Raw genomic sequence first — 20,490 nt, 5'->3', positions numbered from 1 at the left:
AATGGTATCAGCCGATCTAGTAAATAGATCGGGGTTTTCGGGTTTACAGCAAGAAGAAGGAGGGGATTCTCGAAACCCTAATCCTAACTCAGTCAAAACCGAGACCACCCTAACCCTAACGCCCAGATCCAAACAAGCACAGATCGGGGAAAGGGACACCTAACCCCAGTAAACACAAGAAACATAGCAGAGAAATCCAAATCGAAGAAAGAAAATAAAAACGGCCGGGGACACCACGCCAACGCGCGGCTCTCCGTGGCCGGCCAAGCGAGGCACCGCGCACGAAGCCGCTCGACGGCGGCGCGCTCTGCACAGGGCGAGCGCGCACACCGGCGAGGGGGCTCGGGGCGGCGCCGTTTTTTTTTCTTCGGCCGCCGAGTTAACGCCGGCTGCTGCGGCAGCTCTGCTGCTACTCAGTGTGGCGCGGGCTGGGGAGGCAGGCGCGATCAAGAAGAAGCAGAGAGGGGCAGAGAAGGGTTGCGGGCGACGGCGGGGGCCCTGCTACTGGGCGCGGTCCCGCCGGCGGCGGCTCCCTGCCGTCAGGCGCAGAGAGAGAACGCAGAGAAATGGGCTAGGGTTTCAAGGGGCGAGCCGGCCTGGGGGTTTTGTTTCCCGCGAAAACGAAGGACGACCGTCGGATCTCATCCAACGGCCGAGATTGCACAGAAACGAAGCTGGGCCACTTTCGGCCCAGGCGGGATGGGGTTTTCCCGGCCCAGGCCCAGGTTGCGGCCTGGGAGCGGGGGGCGCCTGCGCGCGAAATGGCCATGGGCCGTTTTCCCCTAACTGGGCCGCGAGCATCCAGTCAGAGAAGAAGAAAAAAAAAAAAACTGCCGCGCTGCTGGGCCGCTTCAAGCGAGCCGGCCCAGGCTGCGGTTTCGCCAGCGCCCTCCGCCCGCGCATGGGCTGGGCCGAAATCGCAGAGGCCAAATGGCCTGCTCAGCATAAATAGCACAGAAATTTTTTATTTTTTCTTTAAATTTTTTTTTTCAGAAGCATTTGAATATTGATTTACCCAGTTTTTGACTCTATTTAATCTGCACCAACGTGTTTATTACTTAGAGAGCAAGATCAGCTAGTTATGCTTCTGAAAATAGCAAGTAAATTAATGTTTCCGCTGCGCAAGCTATAATTTTGTTCTCATATTAAATTGAACCAACGGGATATTTAATTTGAGAAACGAGTTTTAAAGCCTAGTTCTTTGAGATATTGTTATTTTTTGACCAACGTTAATAATAACAATATTGCAAATTTCAAGTTCTAATTTTATGCATTTATTCTATTCTGCCCAACGGTGATTAGAATTTATGTAGAGAGTTAATTTTTGTATATCTTGATTTTGACCAACGTTAAATTAAGATATGCAATTATTTTTCCTAGATTTAATGTTAATGTTCTCACTATTTTCTCATATTTAATTTCAGACCAAGCACTCAATGCGATGCACTTCATCAGTGCAATCCCAAAGCTGACGGGGCAGAACTATGTTCTGTGGCGCGAGGAACTTGATGCTGCTCTAGCACTTGCTGAGATAGATTTCGCTCTTCAGGAGCCAAAGCCCACTGAGCCAGAGGAGCCCGAAAGGGCTCAGAATGAGACCGATGAAGCTTTTGCTAATCGGAAGCGAGACTTTGCTCCCATCAGAGCAAAGTATGACCTTGAGAAGTACAAGTGGGAAAAGTCAAACCGCAAGTGCAAGATTGTCATCAAGAAAACCATCACAGAGGGCCTAAGAGGTGCCATCCCAGAATGTGAGACAGCAAAAGAATACCTTGAGAAAGTGAAGAATCAGTTTACTGGTTCCACCAAAGCCCATGCTTCCACCCTGATCCAGAAACTCACTAACATGAGGTTCACAGGGGGGAGTGTGAGAGAGCACATTCTGAGCATGAGCACCATGGCAGCCAAGTTAGAGAAGCTAAAGATGCCCCTTGCTGATGGTTTCCTCATTCACCTAGCTCTAAACTCACTTCCTAAAGAGTATGAGACATTTGTTGTTAACTACAACACACAGCCAGAGGAGTGGGATTTAGAGAAGGTGATTGCTATGTGTGTGCAAGAGGAAGAAAGGCTCAAGAATGCAAATGGTGGTTCTGTGAACTTTGTGAAAGGAAAGAACAAGAAGCCATTCTACAACAAGAAAGCTCCAGATGCCTCCACCTCCCAGAACAAGGGAGGAAGCACTTCACAGCCTAAAGCACACCCAAAGCAAGACAACCAGCACAGGCAGGAGGACCCGGATCGCTGTAGATGGTGTAATGAGACAGGGCATTGGAAGCATGACTGCCCTAAGTTCATGAAACATTGCCTAGTGAAAGGTGAGGACATTATAACTTTTGTTGATGAATCCTTATATCTAAGTTATGCTAGATCCACATGGTGGATTGACTCAGGTGCAACTGTTCATGTTGCAAACTCTTTGCAGGGATTCAGTGGAGGGAGAACCCTTCAAAGAGGAGAAAGACAGATTAAGGTGGCCACTGGTGTTGAAGCTGAAGTTCAAGCTATAGGAAATTTATCTCTAGATTTAGCTAGTGGCTTCACCCTTGAGTTGCATGATGTTCTTTATGTTCCCTCTTTAGCTAGAAATTTAATTTCAGTTTCATGTTTGTCAGACTATGGTTTTGATTGCCATTTCAGCAAGAATGATTGTAAGCTACAGTTAAATAATAAATGTGTGGGTCTTGCCTTCCGACAAGACAAACTTTATTTATTATCTTTGTCTGAGAATGTGAATGCTGAATGTAATAATGCTGAGAATGCAATACCCGCAGATGCTAGCAAGAAAAGAAAGAGAATTGATTCCTCATCGAAATTATGGCACTGTCGTTTAGGCCATATTTCGAGGGGGAGAATAGAACGCTTAGTCAAAGAATCAATCCTCCCACCATTAGAACTCTCAGAGTTAGAGCAATGCGTTGATTTCATTAAAGGCAAGTTAGTAAAGAACATAAAGAAAGGCGCTAAGCGAAGCATGGGAGTACTAGAATTGATCCACACAGACATCTGTGGACCTTTTCCAGTGACATCTGTGGATGGTTTTGATTCCTTCATCACATTCACAGATGACTACTCTCGTTTTGGATACATCTATCCAATCAAAGAACGCTCAGAAGCTTTAGACAAATTTAAGATATTCAAGGCTGAGGTTGAAAACCAACTAGACAGAAAAATCAAAGTAGTAAGATCTGACCGTGGGGGGGAGTACTACGGTCGACATACCCCTTATGGACAAGTTCCTGGACCTTTTGCAAGGTTCTTACAGGAAAATGGCATAGTAGCCCAGTATTCAATGCCAGGGGACCCACAGCAGAATGGAGTAGCAGAAAGGCGTAACCGTACTCTAATGGATATGGTGCGCAGCATGATGAGCTATTCCACTCTGCCACTGAGTTTGTGGATGGAGGCCTTAAAAACCGCCATTCATATTCTCAACAGAGTTCCAAGCAAGTCAGTACTTAAAACCCCGTATGAGTTGTGGACCGGCAGGAAACCCTCAGTCAACCATCTGCGTGTCTGGGGGAGCCCCGCTGAAGCAAAAGTGTTTAACCCAAACATAGGAAAGCTAGACCCCAAAACAGTAAGTTGTCATTTCATTGGCTATCCAGAAAAGTCGAAAGGTTATCGTTTCTACTGCCCTGGTAGACATACCAAGTTTGTGGAAACGAGACACGCTAGTTTTCTAGAAGATCAGATGATCAGGGGGAGCAAGGCAGCGCGAGAAATTAACCTTGAAGAGAAGCGGGTGTTCGTGCCCATTCCCATGGTGCAAGAACCCTACTTTACGCTGCCTGTTGTTGTTAGATCTACACCAGTAGTGACAACACCTGCTGCTTTTTCGCCTATGGCCAATTTGGAACCTGTCCCTCAGGAGCCGAATGAACCCATAGTCGAAGAACAACAGCCCCAACAAGAGCAACCTCAAGAAGAAATGCCAGTAGCAGAAACTTCTGGCAGACCTCAAAGAGCAAGAAAGTCTCCTATTCCAGATGACTATATAGTCTATGAATGCGAAGAAGTTCAGATGGAGGATGAACCCACTTCATTTGAAGAAGCCATGAGGAGCACCGAAGCATCTAAGTGGCAAGAAGCCATGGAAGATGAATTAAAGTCTATGAGTACCAATAAAGTTTGGGACCTAGAGAACATTCCTGAAGGAGCCAAAACAGTAGGCTGCAAATGGGTCTACAAGGTGAAACGTGACTCCAAAGGGAACATAGAAAGGTACAAAGCAAGACTGGTAGCCAAGGGTTTTACTCAGCGAGAAGGGATAGATTATAATGAAACATTCTCTCCCGTCTCGAGCAAGGACTCTTTTAGAATCATAATGGCCCTAGTGGCACATTTTGATCTAGAATTGCATCAAATGGATGTGAAGACAGCTTTCCTCAATGGGGATCTAGAAGAAAGAGTATACATGGCACAACCGAAAGGTTTTGTTGTGACAGGCAAAGAAAGAATGGGCTGTCGCCTGAAGAAATCCATTTATGGATTAAAGCAAGCATCCAGGCAGTGGTATTTAAAGTTTGATAAGACAATCAGAAAGTTTGGGTTTAAAGAGAACGTTGAGGACAATTGCGTATATGCAAAGTTTAAGAATGGGAAATACATTTTCCTAGTACTGTATGTAGATGACATTCTACTAGCCAGTAGTGATGTCACTCTAATGCAGGAAACCAAGAGATTTTTGTCCTCAAATTTCGATATGAAAGATTTAGGTGAAGCATCTTTTGTCTTGGGCATAAAGATTCACCGAGATAGAAGTCGAGGGGTATTGGGATTGTCCCAAGAGGCATATATAGAGAAAATATTGAAGAAATTCAATATGCATAAGTGTAGACCTTCACCTGCTCCTATTGTAAAAGGTGACAAGTATGGGGAACATCAATGTCCCAAGAGCAAGTTCGAGCGCGATCGCATGCAAGCCGTTCCATACGCTTCAGCTGTCGGAAGCTTACAGTATGCTCAAGTGTGCACACGCCCAGACCTGGCTTTTGTGACCGGGTTACTTGGTAGATATCAAAGTAATCCAGGTATGGAACACTGGAATCTAGTAAAGAAAGTCTTAAGGTACTTGCAAGGCACGAAAGGGCTCATGTTAACCTATAGAAGATCTGATGACCTACAAATAGTAGGGTATTCAGATTCTGATTACGCGGGAGATGATAGAAAGTCTACCTCAGGGTATATATTCACTCTCGCGCAAGGAGCCATATCATGGAAGAGCTCAAAACAAACAATAGTCACTGCATCGTCCACAATGTATGCTGAGTTTATTGCTTGTTATGAGGCATCAGGACAGGTGAATTGGCTTAAGAAATTTATACCCAGTTTAAAGGTGGTCGACAGCATCGATAAACCACTAAAGTTGTATTGTGACAACGAGCCAGCAGTGTTGTATGCTCACAACAACAAGTCAAGCAATGCTGCCAAGCACATTGACATTAAATATTATGTTGTCAAGGATAAAATCCGGGATCACGTCATAAGTCTTGAACATATAAGCACAGAAAAGATGCTAGTGGATCCGCTTACCAAAGGCTTACCGCCCAACGTGTTCAGAGAACATGTAGCCGGCATGGGTTTAAGGGAAAGCCTGTGATTCCTGGATAGTGAGGGGCCCAAGGCGAGAATTCATCTCTAAATAGAAAAGTGTTTGTGGCTGTCTAATCTAGCAGTGATAACTGTCAAGATGAAGCATGCTCAATACACTGATTTGTGATGGGGTGAGTTGACAAAGCGAGATAGCACAGTTGAGATCAAGGGGGAGAATGTTAGGTTGATCTCAGGCCCAGCCCAACGGCTGGGGCCTCTTACCCCTTGGATCGCGCCCTGATCGGGGGCGCCCAACCGATCCATGGTTGGTGGGCCCCCGACGCGCTGCGCTATATAAACAGGAGTGGGGGCCGCAGGCACGTTTGATGAAGTTCGCCGTGCACACAACCCCACTCGACAAACCCTAGGCCATCCGATCGGCTCGCGCAGTGGCGTCGGGAAGCACCACCGCGTCGCCTCCGTTCTACTCCTTCCCCATCGTCGTCGGGCAGTGCCGCTGGAGGCCCGAAGGTCGCCGTGATCTACATCGGCGCAGCACCAACACCCACACCATGGACCCCTCCGGATCTGCTACCGCTGCCAACGACGGTCGAAACCCAAACTCCTGATCTACGTGTTTCTACTTAGTTGTAATGAATCTAGTGTATATTTATGTACGTTATTGTCTATGTTACTTCCGTATCCCGAATCCCTGTTTCATCTATTGCTAGTAGATCCTGTAGATCTATCAGGAGTTTCATCACATGAGAGGAAAGTTTCGTCCCCATAAAACTCATATGACTCGGTTACCTAGTTTATAGTCTTGGTAACTCCACTATGAAACTATGTATTGAGACTGGTCTAAGGAAAGCTGAGGCCCTGGAACATTTGGAGACAGCTGATTACGTCTGGGAGGTCAATCGTGTCCCTCTTTGGCAAGGTGTGAACTTGTCAAAAAAATGGTGAAGCTAAGAAAAATCCATGTTTTATGTTTTAGTGGCTTTAACTTTTGGCCAAAAACGGTTTCGACTTCACTACTTCTGTCTTGAGGTTTGGTTAGTAGGGTTTTAGCTTCTCTAAAAACGGTGAAGCCAAGAGAGACCATGTGTTTGGTGGCTTTGGCTTCTCGCCGAAAAAAACTCTTTAATTTCAACTTTTCCCCCTTGGCTTTTGGCTTTAGAAGCCGTTCCTGTGTGCACTCATTTAGTAGGACTTTTTGGTTAAGCTAGTGGAGAAGCTACAAGAAATCTCTACCAAGTTTTGGCTTTAGAAGTTTTGTATGTGCTCGTTTAGTATAAGTCAGTAGAGAAGCGTGAACAAAATCCCTACCGGCTTGGTAGGGGTGGCGGAAGTCCAACAACATAAAATGCAAACCATATAATATGTCGTAGGGTCTGAAGACAGTCTTCATAAAAAAATATTGTATCATTTAAAGGAAAGTTAAAAAAACACATTATAACTAGGCGACCAAAGAAATATGTATAGAAGTATAAAGTAAGTGCTTCGTAGGAGAGTAACGTCCTCTATACCCTATATATACCAAATTAAATAATATTCAAATATTTTACGTAGAAGACGATCTCTGACTCTATAGCCTACTGGACTAAAACTGAGCTCACTCTAACACCAAATATACACTAGTGCACTGGCCTCATGTTGCTGCTAAGCTAAGAGCATCTCCAATAACTTTTCTAAATTCCACTCTCTAAATTATGATTTGAAAAGTCATTTGCATAAAAATCACTTGTTATATCTTTCCACTCTCCAACAATTCTTTTATATCTCATATATACTCTAGAGAATCATTCTCGTCTTCTATATTTGGCTAGCAAAAAATCTAGAATAGAAGATGACTATATTTAGATAACCATTTAGAAAGGCTGTTGGAGTATAGGCTTTTTACCAAAATCTTTATTCCTAACATTTACGAAGCATATACAGAGTCTCTTGGTGTTGCTCTAACAAACCTACAAAACCCCTCTGATTGCAGTTTGCACTTTATATTAAGCACCTAGACACTACAATAGTAATTTAGGAGGAACAATATAGAAAAACAAATGCAATTAGAAACCATGGGAGAGGCTCGCTCTGTTCACTTGTGTTATAAGCTGTGTTTTTTCTACCAGATAGCAGTGTTTTTCTCTTATAATAAATTAACGAATAATACTTTTAGCAATGACTTTTCAGACTGACGAACAAGCTAAATCATGATAGATGAATAGGAGCCTAAAGTTGCCAACAAATAGAAACTTCAAAAAAAATTGAGAGAGAAACTTAAAATTTTTAGATAGAAAGAATTGAGATGCAATCGTGGTTTTTATACTCTCTTTCTATTATTATTCTTTTTAATAATTTAATTAAAGAAAGTCCAAAATAACCCAATCTCGAGGTGACTCTGAATCCTGCACGGCGCGCAGACTACTAGTACTAGGCCCACCAAAAGACAGCAGCAGCGTGCTAGTCCGCCACCGCCGCCACGGCACCCAAACCGGACCGGACCCCACCCCCGACCCGATTTAACCCAGCCCAGGAACGAAACCCTACCCCATTAGCTGCGGCCGCGCGTCTCTGGTTCGCTCGTGCCGTTGCGCTGCGGCTCGCAAGCCTCTCTCTCCTCCACCCGCACACGCCGCCCCCGCGGGAGCGAAACCCTAGCTAGGGTTCTGCGCCGCCGCCTTCGATCCAGACGCGGGCACCCTTCTCCGCGAGCCCGCCATGGACGCCGGGCGCAAGCGGACCGCGCCGGAGGCGGGCGCCAACGGCGCGGGCGGCCCGAAGCGCGCGAGAGGTGAGCAGCTTCTCTAGCTCTCTGGAATCTGGATTGGCTGTTGCTGCACGGAAGGTTCGGCGGCTCCGTAGTGGGGGGGTTCTAGGTGCTCTTCGTTGGTCGGATCTGCGCTCCATTGTTCGCGGTTTGGCTGGGAACTTGCGGGGATCCATGGCTTTTTGCTGCTGTGGCTGCAGGGGAGATCTAGGGTATTTGGAGCTTGGAATGGACTAGATGTGTTTTTCGTGTTTTTTTTTTCGATTGGTTTACGTGGTAGCTGAAGGCTCGGTCTGGTTTAGGTTACGCACGGGATTTCGCTCTTGGACGAAATTTTTGAGGGATGAATCGAGACTTAGTGGACGTGCTAGATTGAGATTGCTGCTGTTATGTTCACATGGGCCCTTCAGCTTTACTTTGTTGAACTTTTAGTGCTTCTTCGTTGGACTACCTAGAATTGCCACTTTTAGTGCTTCCGGTGGTTTAAGCAAGTATTAATTTTCCAATAATAAATCATTGGGCGCATTGCTTGCACTGGACGTTGTAGCAACAGCATTGATTTTTCTTCCTTGACCTTTTAATGTAACGCCCAGTGTTTCTTTAATGAATTATATCTATTTATTATATTTGTATTACTTTACCAAGCGACATGATTTAGTAAAGCAACACATTATTAATTGGCGGAAGTAATAAATTTGGTGTAACAGAATCGGAGACAACTCAAATGGGTGTAGGAAGCAAATCCAAGCCGTGCACCAAATTTTTCAGGTTCTAATCTACTTAAAATGAACTCTCATCTGGTAACATCTATCATTATTTTGCTCTTATTTTTTTAATTAAAATTTGTTATGTTACTAAATGTTGTGCTTATGCTAACAAAATGGGTCAGCCTAGATTGTGCTACAGGAGGTTTTGTCTAATCATTGCTTAAGAACACACAAAGGAGTAAAAATTGGAATATACTGCTGTTTATCACTGTGAAAACTGATGCAACAAGGGAACCTACTGCTGTATATCATTGAAAATCTGAACCATGCAACAATGGTTACAAGGAAACAAAACTTCCTTTCAAAAGGAACAATCCGTCAGTAACACCATGGAACAGGTTCACTTGAAGAAATCAAGATTAGACTGAAACATGGGGACTGTAATTCAATTCCTTGTGAATTGTACCAGCTATTTCTTCAATTACAGTTTCTTATCAATTTGATGCAGCAGTAGTTTTGAACACCAATATCTTTGAAGCTTGATTATGAATAGCATGTTTATTAAGCATGATTTGTAAAAGATTAGTTCATATCATTTACTTCAGTTTTTATTAATTGCATATATATTTTTGGCAATTCATGTAGTGAGGTTATATTATCCAGCTGCATGTAACTTATCTTTTTCACTAACATTGTTTGCATTTGTGATCGACTAATATGACAGTCTGTAGGTTGTCAGTTATATTTGCACGTTCTGTTGCTTATATAATGTTTTCAATGTGCAGCACGGCTGGTTGTCCCTTTGGTGCAAGTTGCCATTTTCTCCATAACTTCCCGGGTGGCTACCAGGCGGTTTCAAAGATGACCAACTTAGGTGGACCGCCTGTTCCGGCTCCACCAGGAAGAATGCCTATGGGACCTGGTGGCCCTGATGGGCCACCTTCACCTGCTGTGAAGACTCGCATGTGTAACAAGTACAACACTGCAGAAGGATGTAAATGGGGGAGCAAGTGCCACTTCGCTCATGGAGAAAGGGAGCTTGGAAAGCCCCTGCAGATGGACAACTCAATGGGAGCTCCTCCTCCAATGGGGCCAGGGCCCAACGGTCACTTCATGCCACCACCAATGCCTCACCTAGACATGGTTCCTCCTTCCACCTTCGGTGCTTCAGCCACAGCCAAGATCAGTGTCGATGCATCCCTTGCTGGCGCCATCATCGGGAAGGGTGGTGCCAACACAAAGCATATATCCCGAGTGACTGGGGCCAAGTTAGCCATCCGGGACAATGAGGCTGATCCCAACCATAAAAACATTGAGCTTGAGGGAACATTTGACCAGATCAAGCACGCTAGCGCAATGGTCACAGAGTTGATTGTCCGCATCAGTGGTAAGGCGCCTGGCCCACAAGCCAAGAATAACCCAGGAGGCAGGGGGCCTGGTTCTCATGCTGGGGGTCCTGGAAGCAACTTCAAGACCAAGTTGTGTGAGAACTTCAACAAAGGCTCCTGCACCTTTGGGGACAGGTGCCACTTTGCCCATGGCGAAAGTGAGCTGCGCAAACCTGCTGCTGCTTGATAGGTATGCTTATTGTGCCCTGTGGTGATTACTCTGCCTGTATGGCTGAATAACACCAGAACCAAGGACAGTCACCCATGGTGAAATGTATTGAGCCTCATGCTTCCTGAGATAGATCCGTTCCGTGGCTTGTATTTGATCATCTTACTGCTGTAACTCTTTGATAGAGAGAAGCAATGGCCTGTCTTCTAGTTTTTGTAGGTTTGCCGTATTGGTCTCCCTTTATCTTCCCCCTGCTTCTGAATCCTATTTCTGTATCGTTTCTTAGGCACTTTTGGCTGGCGGATCATTGTGATTCTGTTAACTTGAATAGTTGCTATTGATGTTATCCGTTTGTGAATTCTTAATAGCTCTTTTGAAATCCAGATGTCGTTAACGATGTTCTGAGCGTAATCGTGAGATTTGTTATCCTGGTTAATTTGCATAGCGTTTGGACTACAAACTGTAAATCTGTAATGGCTTGGTTACGTTTAGGATGTCCAGTTGCTATGCAATTTATGTGGTTCTATAAACCAATTTAGTTCTAGATAAGTGTGTAGGATTTCCTTAAGATTTATTTGTTAGCTCCGAGACGAGACCTTGAGATTTTAGTAGCACTAGCAATGAGATGGACTGGACATGGCGAGATGTAGAATATCACATGCTGTTCTAGAATCGGACAACAGCGTGGCAATTCAGCTCTTGCAATCACCAGATGCTCTCGAGATTTATGTAGGATGCTCGGTGATCGCTGGACTGTGGCATGATATCCAAGAGCTTGCGAAGGGGTTTTGTTTCCTTAACCTGTTCGGTTTTCTTGCTAAATTTTAGTCACTTTAGTTATACACTTCCAAACACACTGATTATAAAGGATATAAAATAGTTTAGTCTCATTAGTCATCCAAGAGTAGCTCAAATAATTTGCCTCGGCGAGTTTTAGAAGTGTGCGAATGGCAGCACCGTTCCCCGGTGTTTTGCAGGAGGTGTTAGCTAACAATTTTAACTCTGTAAACTCTGAAATATAAGATCGTGAGATCTGCTAAAAAAGGAAACAATCATGGGTGAAGCGATGCATGTAGTTGGTTTCCATCGACAAAACACGCCATGTAGCAGCTGATGCGTCTATTTCCACTGACGAAACAAGCCTCAGTTCTGCTGATATGCTTTATGATCTGTATCCATCGACGAAGCACGTCATGTAGCAGCAGATGCGTCTGTTTCCATCGAACAAACAAGCTTCAGTTCAGCATGCAGTAGAACAGCCGCAAATCAAAGTTTCCATCGACAAAACAATCCTCAGTTCTGCTTATATGCTTCATCAGCATGCATAGAACACCGCAAAATCAAAGACGAAACATGGTGCAGACGATACGACGCAGACGAATGGGTCAAGTTCTCAAACCATCGGTTCGAGAACAGAGCATCTTTTAGAAGTTCACAGCACGAGCACCTTTAGAAGTTCACAGCACGAGCACCTTTAGAAGTTCACAGCACGAGCACCAGACTAGTAGCGATTAGCGAACTTGTTCAACCGACATAACTAAGCATCAGCACTGCAAGTCAACCGAAGCATCCAGCATCTTGAGTTCTTGACTGGTTACTTCGGGCCTAAGTACGTCAAAAACTAACACTAAAAACACCTCCAAAACAATGTGGCGCCCAAACAATTCCAAAAGCCACCACGACCCATGCCCAGTGGGGGTGCTTTACCCAAATGCATCTAAGGTAAGCTAAGCTGAAGTGAGCAGGGTTGGCATCTCTAGTTCTCTACCTAGTACCTAGACATGTACACCACCAGCCTCGATCAGCTGGATCAGGGCATCAGGCGTCCTGGAACAGACGCCTGCGCTTGTACGTCAGCTTCACGTCCTTCCGCTCCATTACCATCTTGTCTCCCATGACTTCCTCCGCTCCAGTTGCCACTCCCGCAGCTTCCTTCGCACCCATGGCAGCTACCACCTCATCATCCATGGCCCCGTTCGCGCCCATGGCTCCCGTCTCATTTTCCATGACTCCATGTACACCTATCGCAACCATCTCATCTTGCGAGACCAGGCCCCGGTTCCTGCAGAGTTTCCTAATTGTTGTGCTTGGTGTGGCCAAGGGCTCCTTGGCCTCAGTATGATTTCCTCCTGTGTTGGCTATGGTCTCAGAGGACCTGTGCGGCATAAGCTCTTCCCCCTCTGGAACAACTCCTTTCATGAGCTGGAATGGAAGGAAGACAAATCATATTACAATGCAAGTTTTCTTTCAACAAAAGAATAACACAAGTTATACAGTAGCCACTAATCAGACAATCAGGCATACAATGCTTTCTGCAGAAAAATAACCAAAATTACTTCTACATACAAATAAACAAATTTTAAAGTTCGATGTAAACTTGATACAGTTTTGCAACTTGTGCAAGTGGAATATTTTAAGGGAAAAAAAAACATGGCCACACTAAATGATGAATCAACTATCTAAGATGAATGTGCATAATTTTATTCTGTGATGATAATTCAATTGTCAGCCAACTGCCCATGACATCTGCTAGACCATGACAAATTGTTTCTTTGAAAGATACTGAAACAATACCTTCCAGTCTTTGAAATCAAATCGGAAGACAAAGTGGCTATAGACCACATTTCCTGAGGCAACATCACTAGCTGCAGGTGCATTCCTTGGATCTGTCACAATCAATAGAGTTAAATCAGGCACACTGGAGTCTATAAGTATAGAACAAGTGAATAACAATGATATTGCAGCATAGAAGCAACTAGGCAACAGTCTTACAGACAAAATGATGTCCCTCGTCATTGACTTTGATTTGAACTCTTCCATCTTTCACAAGGAATGACAAGGCAAATATGTTCTCCACTGTTTGGGCAAATGATGTCCTGTTTAAAATAAGGTGTTCCAGCCTTGCATTTTTCTTCCTCCTCAGGAGATCAAATATAATAGACATATTCTTGTCAGTATCAGACTTCGTTTTCTCAGATGGATCAGCAAGCTGCAGAATAAGGCAGTGTCAAATTAGCATGTTATCAGAAATTGAAAGATAAATGATCCATGTCTATATGAGTTGGGAAAATATAAATGCTACAGCCAGCTACGTCCAAAAAATAGATATGGTCTCCACCTTAATACATTCACCACAAAATGATTGCATAACAATATCATTAATGATAGAAATGTACTTGTGGTTCCAACATAATCAACTCTTTTTACTGTGTATGTAGTAGTAGAGTGCCACAGCATATACTATAAGCTTTATAAAGATTTTGTTAGTTTAGGTTGTACTCATTCACTCATGAATGGGGTAGGCTAGAAACATTTTCCTTATCCTTAATCTTAAAAAAAAAAATTTGTTTGTCTGAAATAGAAACTAACAAATCTAAAACTATCTATTTGAAAAAATTACAAAGATTTATGACATCAAATAGATATACTATGAAAATATAACTAATGAAGAACCTAATAATACTAAGTTGGTATCATAAATATTATTATGTTATCATATAAATTTGGTCAAACTTGAAATGTTTTAACTTTCCAAGATTTTTGGAATTGCTTATAATTTGGAATGGACTCGAGGGAGTATTAAATATTTTTTTCTTGTCTGGTGCCAGTGCACCACGCAAATTCAACATGACTTCGCCCTGATACATAACCAATCTACTATGAACAAAAAAACAATGATTACTACACCAGCATATCTTCAATGACTAATCATACATGGAACGGTACCTGTTCAGGGCAAGCGCTTCCACGTGGCCTTGCAGTCCTCTTTCTCCTAACACAAACTCTTCGTGGCTTCACTTCTGTTTTCATGGGACCAACCCTGTCAAAACAATCCAACAATTTTCAAATCCTTGAAACTAAAACAACCAAAGCTAACTTCAGAAAAAACAGTGGACCCATTACATGGTGGCACATCCAGATGCAGACATGAAAACATGTGATGTTGCAAGCCCAAGACGAGCCCAGTCCAATGAAACATTCTCATCATTGGGACCTCTTTTCTTTCCATATTTCTTCAGCAGTGCAGCAATAAAATCAGAAGGTGTGATTCCCAAAACTGATTGGGACCTTACTGATGCTACCAAACTAGCCGTAAGGTCCAGCAGAGTTTCTGCGTCAGCTATTTGCTCCCTAGGCCTCTGAACTGCAGCAGAAAGACAGCACAGACATAGTTTTTTAGCCAGATTTCTGCTAGCAGCATCAGTGATCAGTAAGCACAGTATGATATCAAAAGCTCAAAACCAGTAAAAATACAGCACGATATTAAAGGCTTTGTTTCAAGTCTTTAAGAAATAAATGCAGTTGATATGATTACAATTGAGCATTTGGCCATGAAAGAACTTCATGTATGTTATCCAATATATGTTCAAATTTTAATAGCATTTTTTCCTAAAATGGATGTGATATCACCCTTATTAATTACTGAAAAGTTCCCTGTGTTATCCCACTGAAATTAATTCCAAATAAGAGAGGATGCAATTAACAAGCTACATTAGCATTAAGTTCACGTGTTACCTACTTATTACACAGCATTTTGCAAAATTCAGTTGCATGTTTCATATCAGTTATTACTCGTTGACAGATGACCGAGCACTCAAACAAAATTACTAAACAGAAATTAGATTACATTGCAGAAGTGTAAAGCACAGTCAGTCTCATCCTGATGGAGGACGACTTCATTGAAAAGGTGCAGCTCAGAGGCCTAGGGAACTATGTGTGTGCTCAGCGGAAAGACAGCACACACATAGTTCCACCCAAATCATGAAAATCGCGTTTCCACGAGCCAGCAAAAAGCAATCGCGCTTACCATGCTGGTGCAGGCTCTCCACCTTGTTGATAATGGAGCAGAACTTATCAGAGTCCACGCTCGCCATGTCGTCCTTCTCATCTGCACACAAACACAGCCGCATTTAACACATCCCCAACAATCAAACCCAGCCCAACAGCCACAGCCAAACACAGCGATCGGAAATTTAGAATCACTGAATCAGTGCGTGTGTCGAAACAGCAACAACGACACGGCCCTACCGCTGATAAGGCCCTTCACGGCGTGGTACTGCGAGCGCAACATCCGCCGATCGTCCACCGCCTGGGTCTCCTCCGCCTGCTGCGCCGGTGGCGGCGGCGGCGTCACCGGCTCCGGCTCCGGCTCCCTCGCTCCCGTTTCCGCCATTGCACTGGCAAGCGAGGCACCGAGGCCTTCCGCCTTCGAACGACTTCCCAAAACCCTAGGCTCCCGAACGAGGGCGAGAGGGAAGCCGGTTGTGGTGGTGGTGGTGGTTTTGGATTTTGTTTGGAGGCGGTGTGGTGTGCAGGGGAAGGAAGGCGAAGGGGAAAACGGGGGAGGCAGCGAGGGCACAGGGGCCTCGCGGGTATTTGAACCACCCCCTCCACCTCCACCCCACGAAAGCGTCCTGGAATTTACGCGCGGCTTTAACAGTCTGACTGGATTGTGGGTCCTCGGAAGCGCGGTCGCCAGTATGGCCCCAGTGTCAGTGGGCTTGCTGCGGTATTTGGTGGGTGGTTTTCGCGTAGGGGAAGCACCGGTTCATTCGAAAAGGTCCGGGAGAGTTTCCGGAGAGAATTGCGTGAGTCGCGATGGCGAGGTAGGCGCGGTCTAGGTGGACAAGGCTCTTGGTTGGACTGTGGGACCAGGTTGTCAGTGAGAGGTAGGTTCATGGACGCGGACTGGCCTCGAGTCGTCGTGTGGCGTTATGGGTTCCCGCCCGCGCCGGTACCTGTGCGCGTGCGCGCGATCGTGTTAAACGCTGCTGCTGCGCGGCGAAGGCGCTCGGGGGAAAAAATTGGGGCGAGTTACCGCGGCAAAGGTTTTGCCGCCGCTGCCGATCCTTTTGTTACCGCGGCACTCATTTCATTTGGCGGCGTTTTATTTTTCCTTTGGGCTTGTTTAGTTCCAAAATATTTTGCAAAATCGACACGGTAGCTTCTTTGTTTGTATTTGACAAATATTGTCCAATCATAGACTAACTAGACTCAAAAGATTCATCTCGTCAATTTTGACCAAACTGCGTAATTAGTTTTTATTTTTGTCTATATTTAACACTTCATACATGTATCTAAAGATTTGATGTGACTGGGAATCTGAAAAATTTTATAAAATTTTTTAGGAACTAAACAAGGCCTTGGTTACGGTGAATTGGTAGCCCACCCTCGCGACGCCATGTGGTGGCAATGTTTGGTTTGTGGCCACATTTTTTTGTAACGGTGATATTTGTGGGTGTGTTTGGGCCGTGTTTAGTTTGTGAAGTAAAAAAATCGCCACTTTGTAGTATTTTCGTTTGTTTATGATAATTATTGTCCAATCATAGACTAACTAGACTTAAAATATTTATCTCGTAAATTCCGATCAAACTGTACAATTAGTTTTTATTTTTATTTATATTTAATACTCCATGCATATTCGATGTGATGAAAAATTTTGAAAAAATTTGGGTTTTAAGTGGCAGTAAACGGTGCCTTAGTTGCACGCCGTAACTCGTCATGCCAAAAGTTCAGCAACTAGCCATTGCTTGGTTGGCATGTAAATTTTGGCCGCTACAACAGTCGTTTTTCAGGCTGCCACGACGAAAGTATGACAATGCTAATGTTTATCATATAACTGGTTTTGGTTGTCATAGTTTGCAGCGAGTTGTTCCAGTGATCTAAAATTCTAAGGTCTTATTTAGTTCTAAAAAATTTTGAAAAATCGACACGGTAGCACTTTTATTTGTATTTAACAAATATTGTCCAATCATGAATTAACTAAGCTTAAAAGATTCGTCTCGTCAATTCTGACCAAACTGTGTAATTAGTTTTTATTTTCATCTACATTTAATACTACATGCATGCGTCTAAAGATTTGATGTGACGGATAATCTGAAAAAATATGCAAATTTTTTTGAGAACTAAACAAGGCCTAAATACACCATAACAAGTTGTCACATCAACTAGACTACCTGAGGTTGCAAGACCTTGTTTAGTTTCCAAAAATTTTCCATATTTTGCGTCACATCAAAATTTGTGGCACATGCATGGAATGTTAAATAAAAATGAAAATATTGCATATTTTGACTGTAAATCGTGAGATGAATCTTTTGAGCCTAGTTACTCCATGATTGGACAATGTTTATCAAAAAAAAAATGAAAGTGATATAGGACCCAAAAACAAAAAAAATTGGTAACTGAACAAGTCTTTAGATGCATGTATGGAGTATTAAATATAGACGAAAATAAAAACTAATTGCATAGTTTGGTCAAAATTTACGAGACGAATCTTTTGAGCCTAGTTAGTCTATGGTTGGATAATAATTACCACAAATAAACGAATGTGCTACAGTGTCGCGGAATTTTTGGAAACTAAACACGGCAAGTTGAAAAATGAAATATGAATTTTGTGTAACCTTGCAAAACACGAAGGGAAATTTTGATGTAAAACCACGCACGCGTCAAAAGTGCAGTGGATAGTTCCTTCGGCGCATATTTGACATGCCACGCTTCTAGCTGGGATGGCTGCAGGGGCTAGTCCAAGTTATAAGCTCAGAAAAAAAAAGTGTTTTTCCTAAGGCTTTGTTTAGATCCAAATTTTTTTTTGATTTTGACACTATACGCTTTTGTTTTTATTTGACAAATATTATCCAATCATGAAGTAACTAGGCTTAAAAGATTCGTATCGTGATTTACAGGTAAACTGTGCAATTAGTTATCTTTTTTATCTATATTTAATGTTCCATGCAAGTGACGTAAGATTCGATGTGATGGGTAATCTTGTAAAATTTTGAATTTTTAGGTGCATCTAAACAAGTATATGCAATATATGTAGTACTAATATTTTATGTATAGCTAGATATCCAAAAAGTCAAGAAGATAGCATCTCAACACCCAAAGACACATATTCTGTCAAAAAACACCAAAGACACATAGCCAATTGATGCCACAGATCATATCCTACTGTATATGTGTTAGTTTTACTTTTTCTTTTAGTTACAATCTCTTTTTTATGCAACAAGTTAAAATTAATTGTATTTAAGTTGCCATTCGCCTTAAAAATTTGGATCTTTCCAAATATATTTTTGATAATATATTTTTTGAAGAAAAGATGTTTTTTTTCTTCTCGTGAATATGAATCTAGCCTACTAACTAAATAGTTTCATAAATTAATTGACATTCATCTCTTAAAACATTTCTCAAGAGACGTTTCGTCAAAAGTTAGAAGAACAGAGTCCTTGTTTAGTTCCATAGGTGATTTTTTCTTTGTTACGGTAGCATATTCATTTGTATTTTATAATTATTGTTCAACCATGAAGTAACTAGTCTCAAAAAATTCATCTCGTAAATTAAATACAAACTATGTAATTTTTTATCTATATTTAATGATCTATGTATTGTCATAAGATTCGCTATGACGAAAAATTTTAAAAAGTTTTTAGATTGTAGGTGGCCCACTGTCGTTTTTGTCCTCGGATCTCATCTTTGGCCTGGTTTAGTTGGCGAATTTTTTTTGGATTTCGCTACTGTAGCACTCTGTTTATTTGTGACAAATTTTGTGTAATTATAGACTAATTAGAGTTAAAAGATTCGTCTCGCAATTTACAGACAAACTGTATAATTAGTTTTATTTTTGTCTATATTTAATATTTTATATATGTGTCGCTAGATTTAATATGACGAAAAATCTTGAAAAGTTTTGAAAACTAAACAAGGCCTTTGTCGTTTTCGCCTTGCCGCACGCTCGGCATGTGCGATGGGCGCGCGCGGGGACGGCGGCGGCAGCGTGCCAAGATCTTAGCCGTGTTTAGATGCAAAAACTTTTTTAATTTTGACACTGTAACACTTTCGTTTTTATTTGATAAACATTGTCCAATCATGAAGTAACTAGATTTAAAATATTCGTCTCGTGATTTACAGACAAACTGTGTAATTATTTTTTATTTTTATCTATATTTAATACTCCATGCATGTGCCGCAAAATTCGATGTGATGGGGAATCTTGTAAAGTTTTGGGTTTTTGGTTGCATCTAAACAAGGCCATATTTAGTCTATGTGAAAAGTTTTTAAATATTATAATATTTTTATTTATATTTAATAATTATTATTCAACCATAGATTAACTAAATTTAAAATATTTATTCCACATATTATAAATAAACTAGCAAAATATGCCCATGCGTTGCAACGGAAGAAAAATATCAAATAGATGTTACATATCTATATATATATTTAGTCTATGTGAAAAGTTTTTAAATATTATAATATTTTTATTTATATTTAATAATTATTATTCAACCATAGATTAACTAAATTTAAAATATTTATTCCACATATTATAAATAAACTAGCAAAATATGCCCATGCGTTGCAACGGGAGAAAAATATCAAATAGATGTTACATATCTATATATATATTTATTTTTTTATAAAATTTAAAGTCTATAATTTATTTTATTAATAACCATGACATCTATGGTTTGAGCCTCTACTTTTTTATCATAGCATGTAAATAAAAATTTAAGGGCTTAATTTAGGGACTTAGGCAGCTCGGAGACATATTTATTTAATAATAAAAATAGGAATAATTAAACCTTATCTTACTCTAATATTACATCTTAATATATCTTAGTATTATATTAAAACATGAGAGGTTTGTTGCTAGCTTTATTTTTTATTTAGATTAGGATTTCTATGAAATATGATATATCAGTTAAATGTATGTAGATTATGAACGCATAGGCTTGTGAAGTGTTCATATGACATAATAACACATCGTGCAAAGGTAGTGGAAGCATCCTCAAGCATAAATTTAGGTAAATTAGTAAATCAGTGAGATATGCAGCAATAGTGCTAAAATTTTTACCATAAATCAAGCATCACATTAAATAGACTACCATAAAATTTTGATAATAATCGGAGCAGATAACTACAGTTTCAATT

General features: G+C 41.8%; 3 protein-coding genes across 4 annotated transcripts; 2 read left to right on the top strand and 1 right to left on the bottom strand.

Moving 5' to 3' along the window:
• On the top strand, positions 1,379–2,716 carry LOC110430906. Its single transcript, XM_021449111.1, has 2 exons — positions 1,379–2,318; positions 2,426–2,716. Exons 1-2 carry the CDS (start codon positions 1,442–1,444, stop codon positions 2,470–2,472), a joined length of 924 nt encoding a protein of 307 aa, XP_021304786.1. The 5' UTR covers positions 1,379–1,441; the 3' UTR covers positions 2,473–2,716.
• On the top strand, positions 8,077–10,960 carry LOC110431042 (zinc finger CCCH domain-containing protein 44-like). Of its 2 annotated transcripts, XM_021449573.1 has the most exons (3): positions 8,077–8,323; positions 9,007–9,067; positions 9,792–10,960. In XM_021449573.1, the coding sequence occupies exons 1-3, from the start codon at positions 8,251–8,253 to the stop codon at positions 10,579–10,581; spliced, it is 924 nt and encodes a 307-aa protein (XP_021305248.1). In that variant the 5' UTR covers positions 8,077–8,250; the 3' UTR covers positions 10,582–10,960. The 2 variants fall into 2 exon arrangements, with proteins under 2 accessions (XP_021305248.1, XP_021305249.1); XM_021449574.1 differs by lacking the exon at positions 9,007–9,067 and having other exon boundaries at positions 8,078–8,323.
• LOC8067656 (non-structural maintenance of chromosomes element 4 homolog A) lies at positions 11,945–15,903 on the bottom strand. The gene is made up of 7 exons (XM_002437247.2): positions 15,592–15,903; positions 15,371–15,451; positions 14,467–14,707; positions 14,290–14,383; positions 13,336–13,552; positions 13,138–13,229; positions 11,945–12,765 (listed from the first exon to the last, which is right to left on the bottom strand). Exons 1-7 carry the CDS (start codon positions 15,734–15,736, stop codon positions 12,382–12,384), a joined length of 1,254 nt encoding a protein of 417 aa, XP_002437292.1. The 5' UTR covers positions 15,737–15,903; the 3' UTR covers positions 11,945–12,381.

The sequence above is a fragment of the Sorghum bicolor genome, chromosome 10, assembly GCF_000003195.3.
Source record: "Sorghum bicolor cultivar BTx623 chromosome 10, Sorghum_bicolor_NCBIv3, whole genome shotgun sequence".
Lineage (NCBI taxonomy): Eukaryota > Viridiplantae > Streptophyta > Magnoliopsida > Poales > Poaceae > Sorghum > Sorghum bicolor.
The sequence above is the reverse complement of the archived record's forward strand: the minus strand, read 5'-3'. Positions and strand labels throughout refer to the sequence as shown.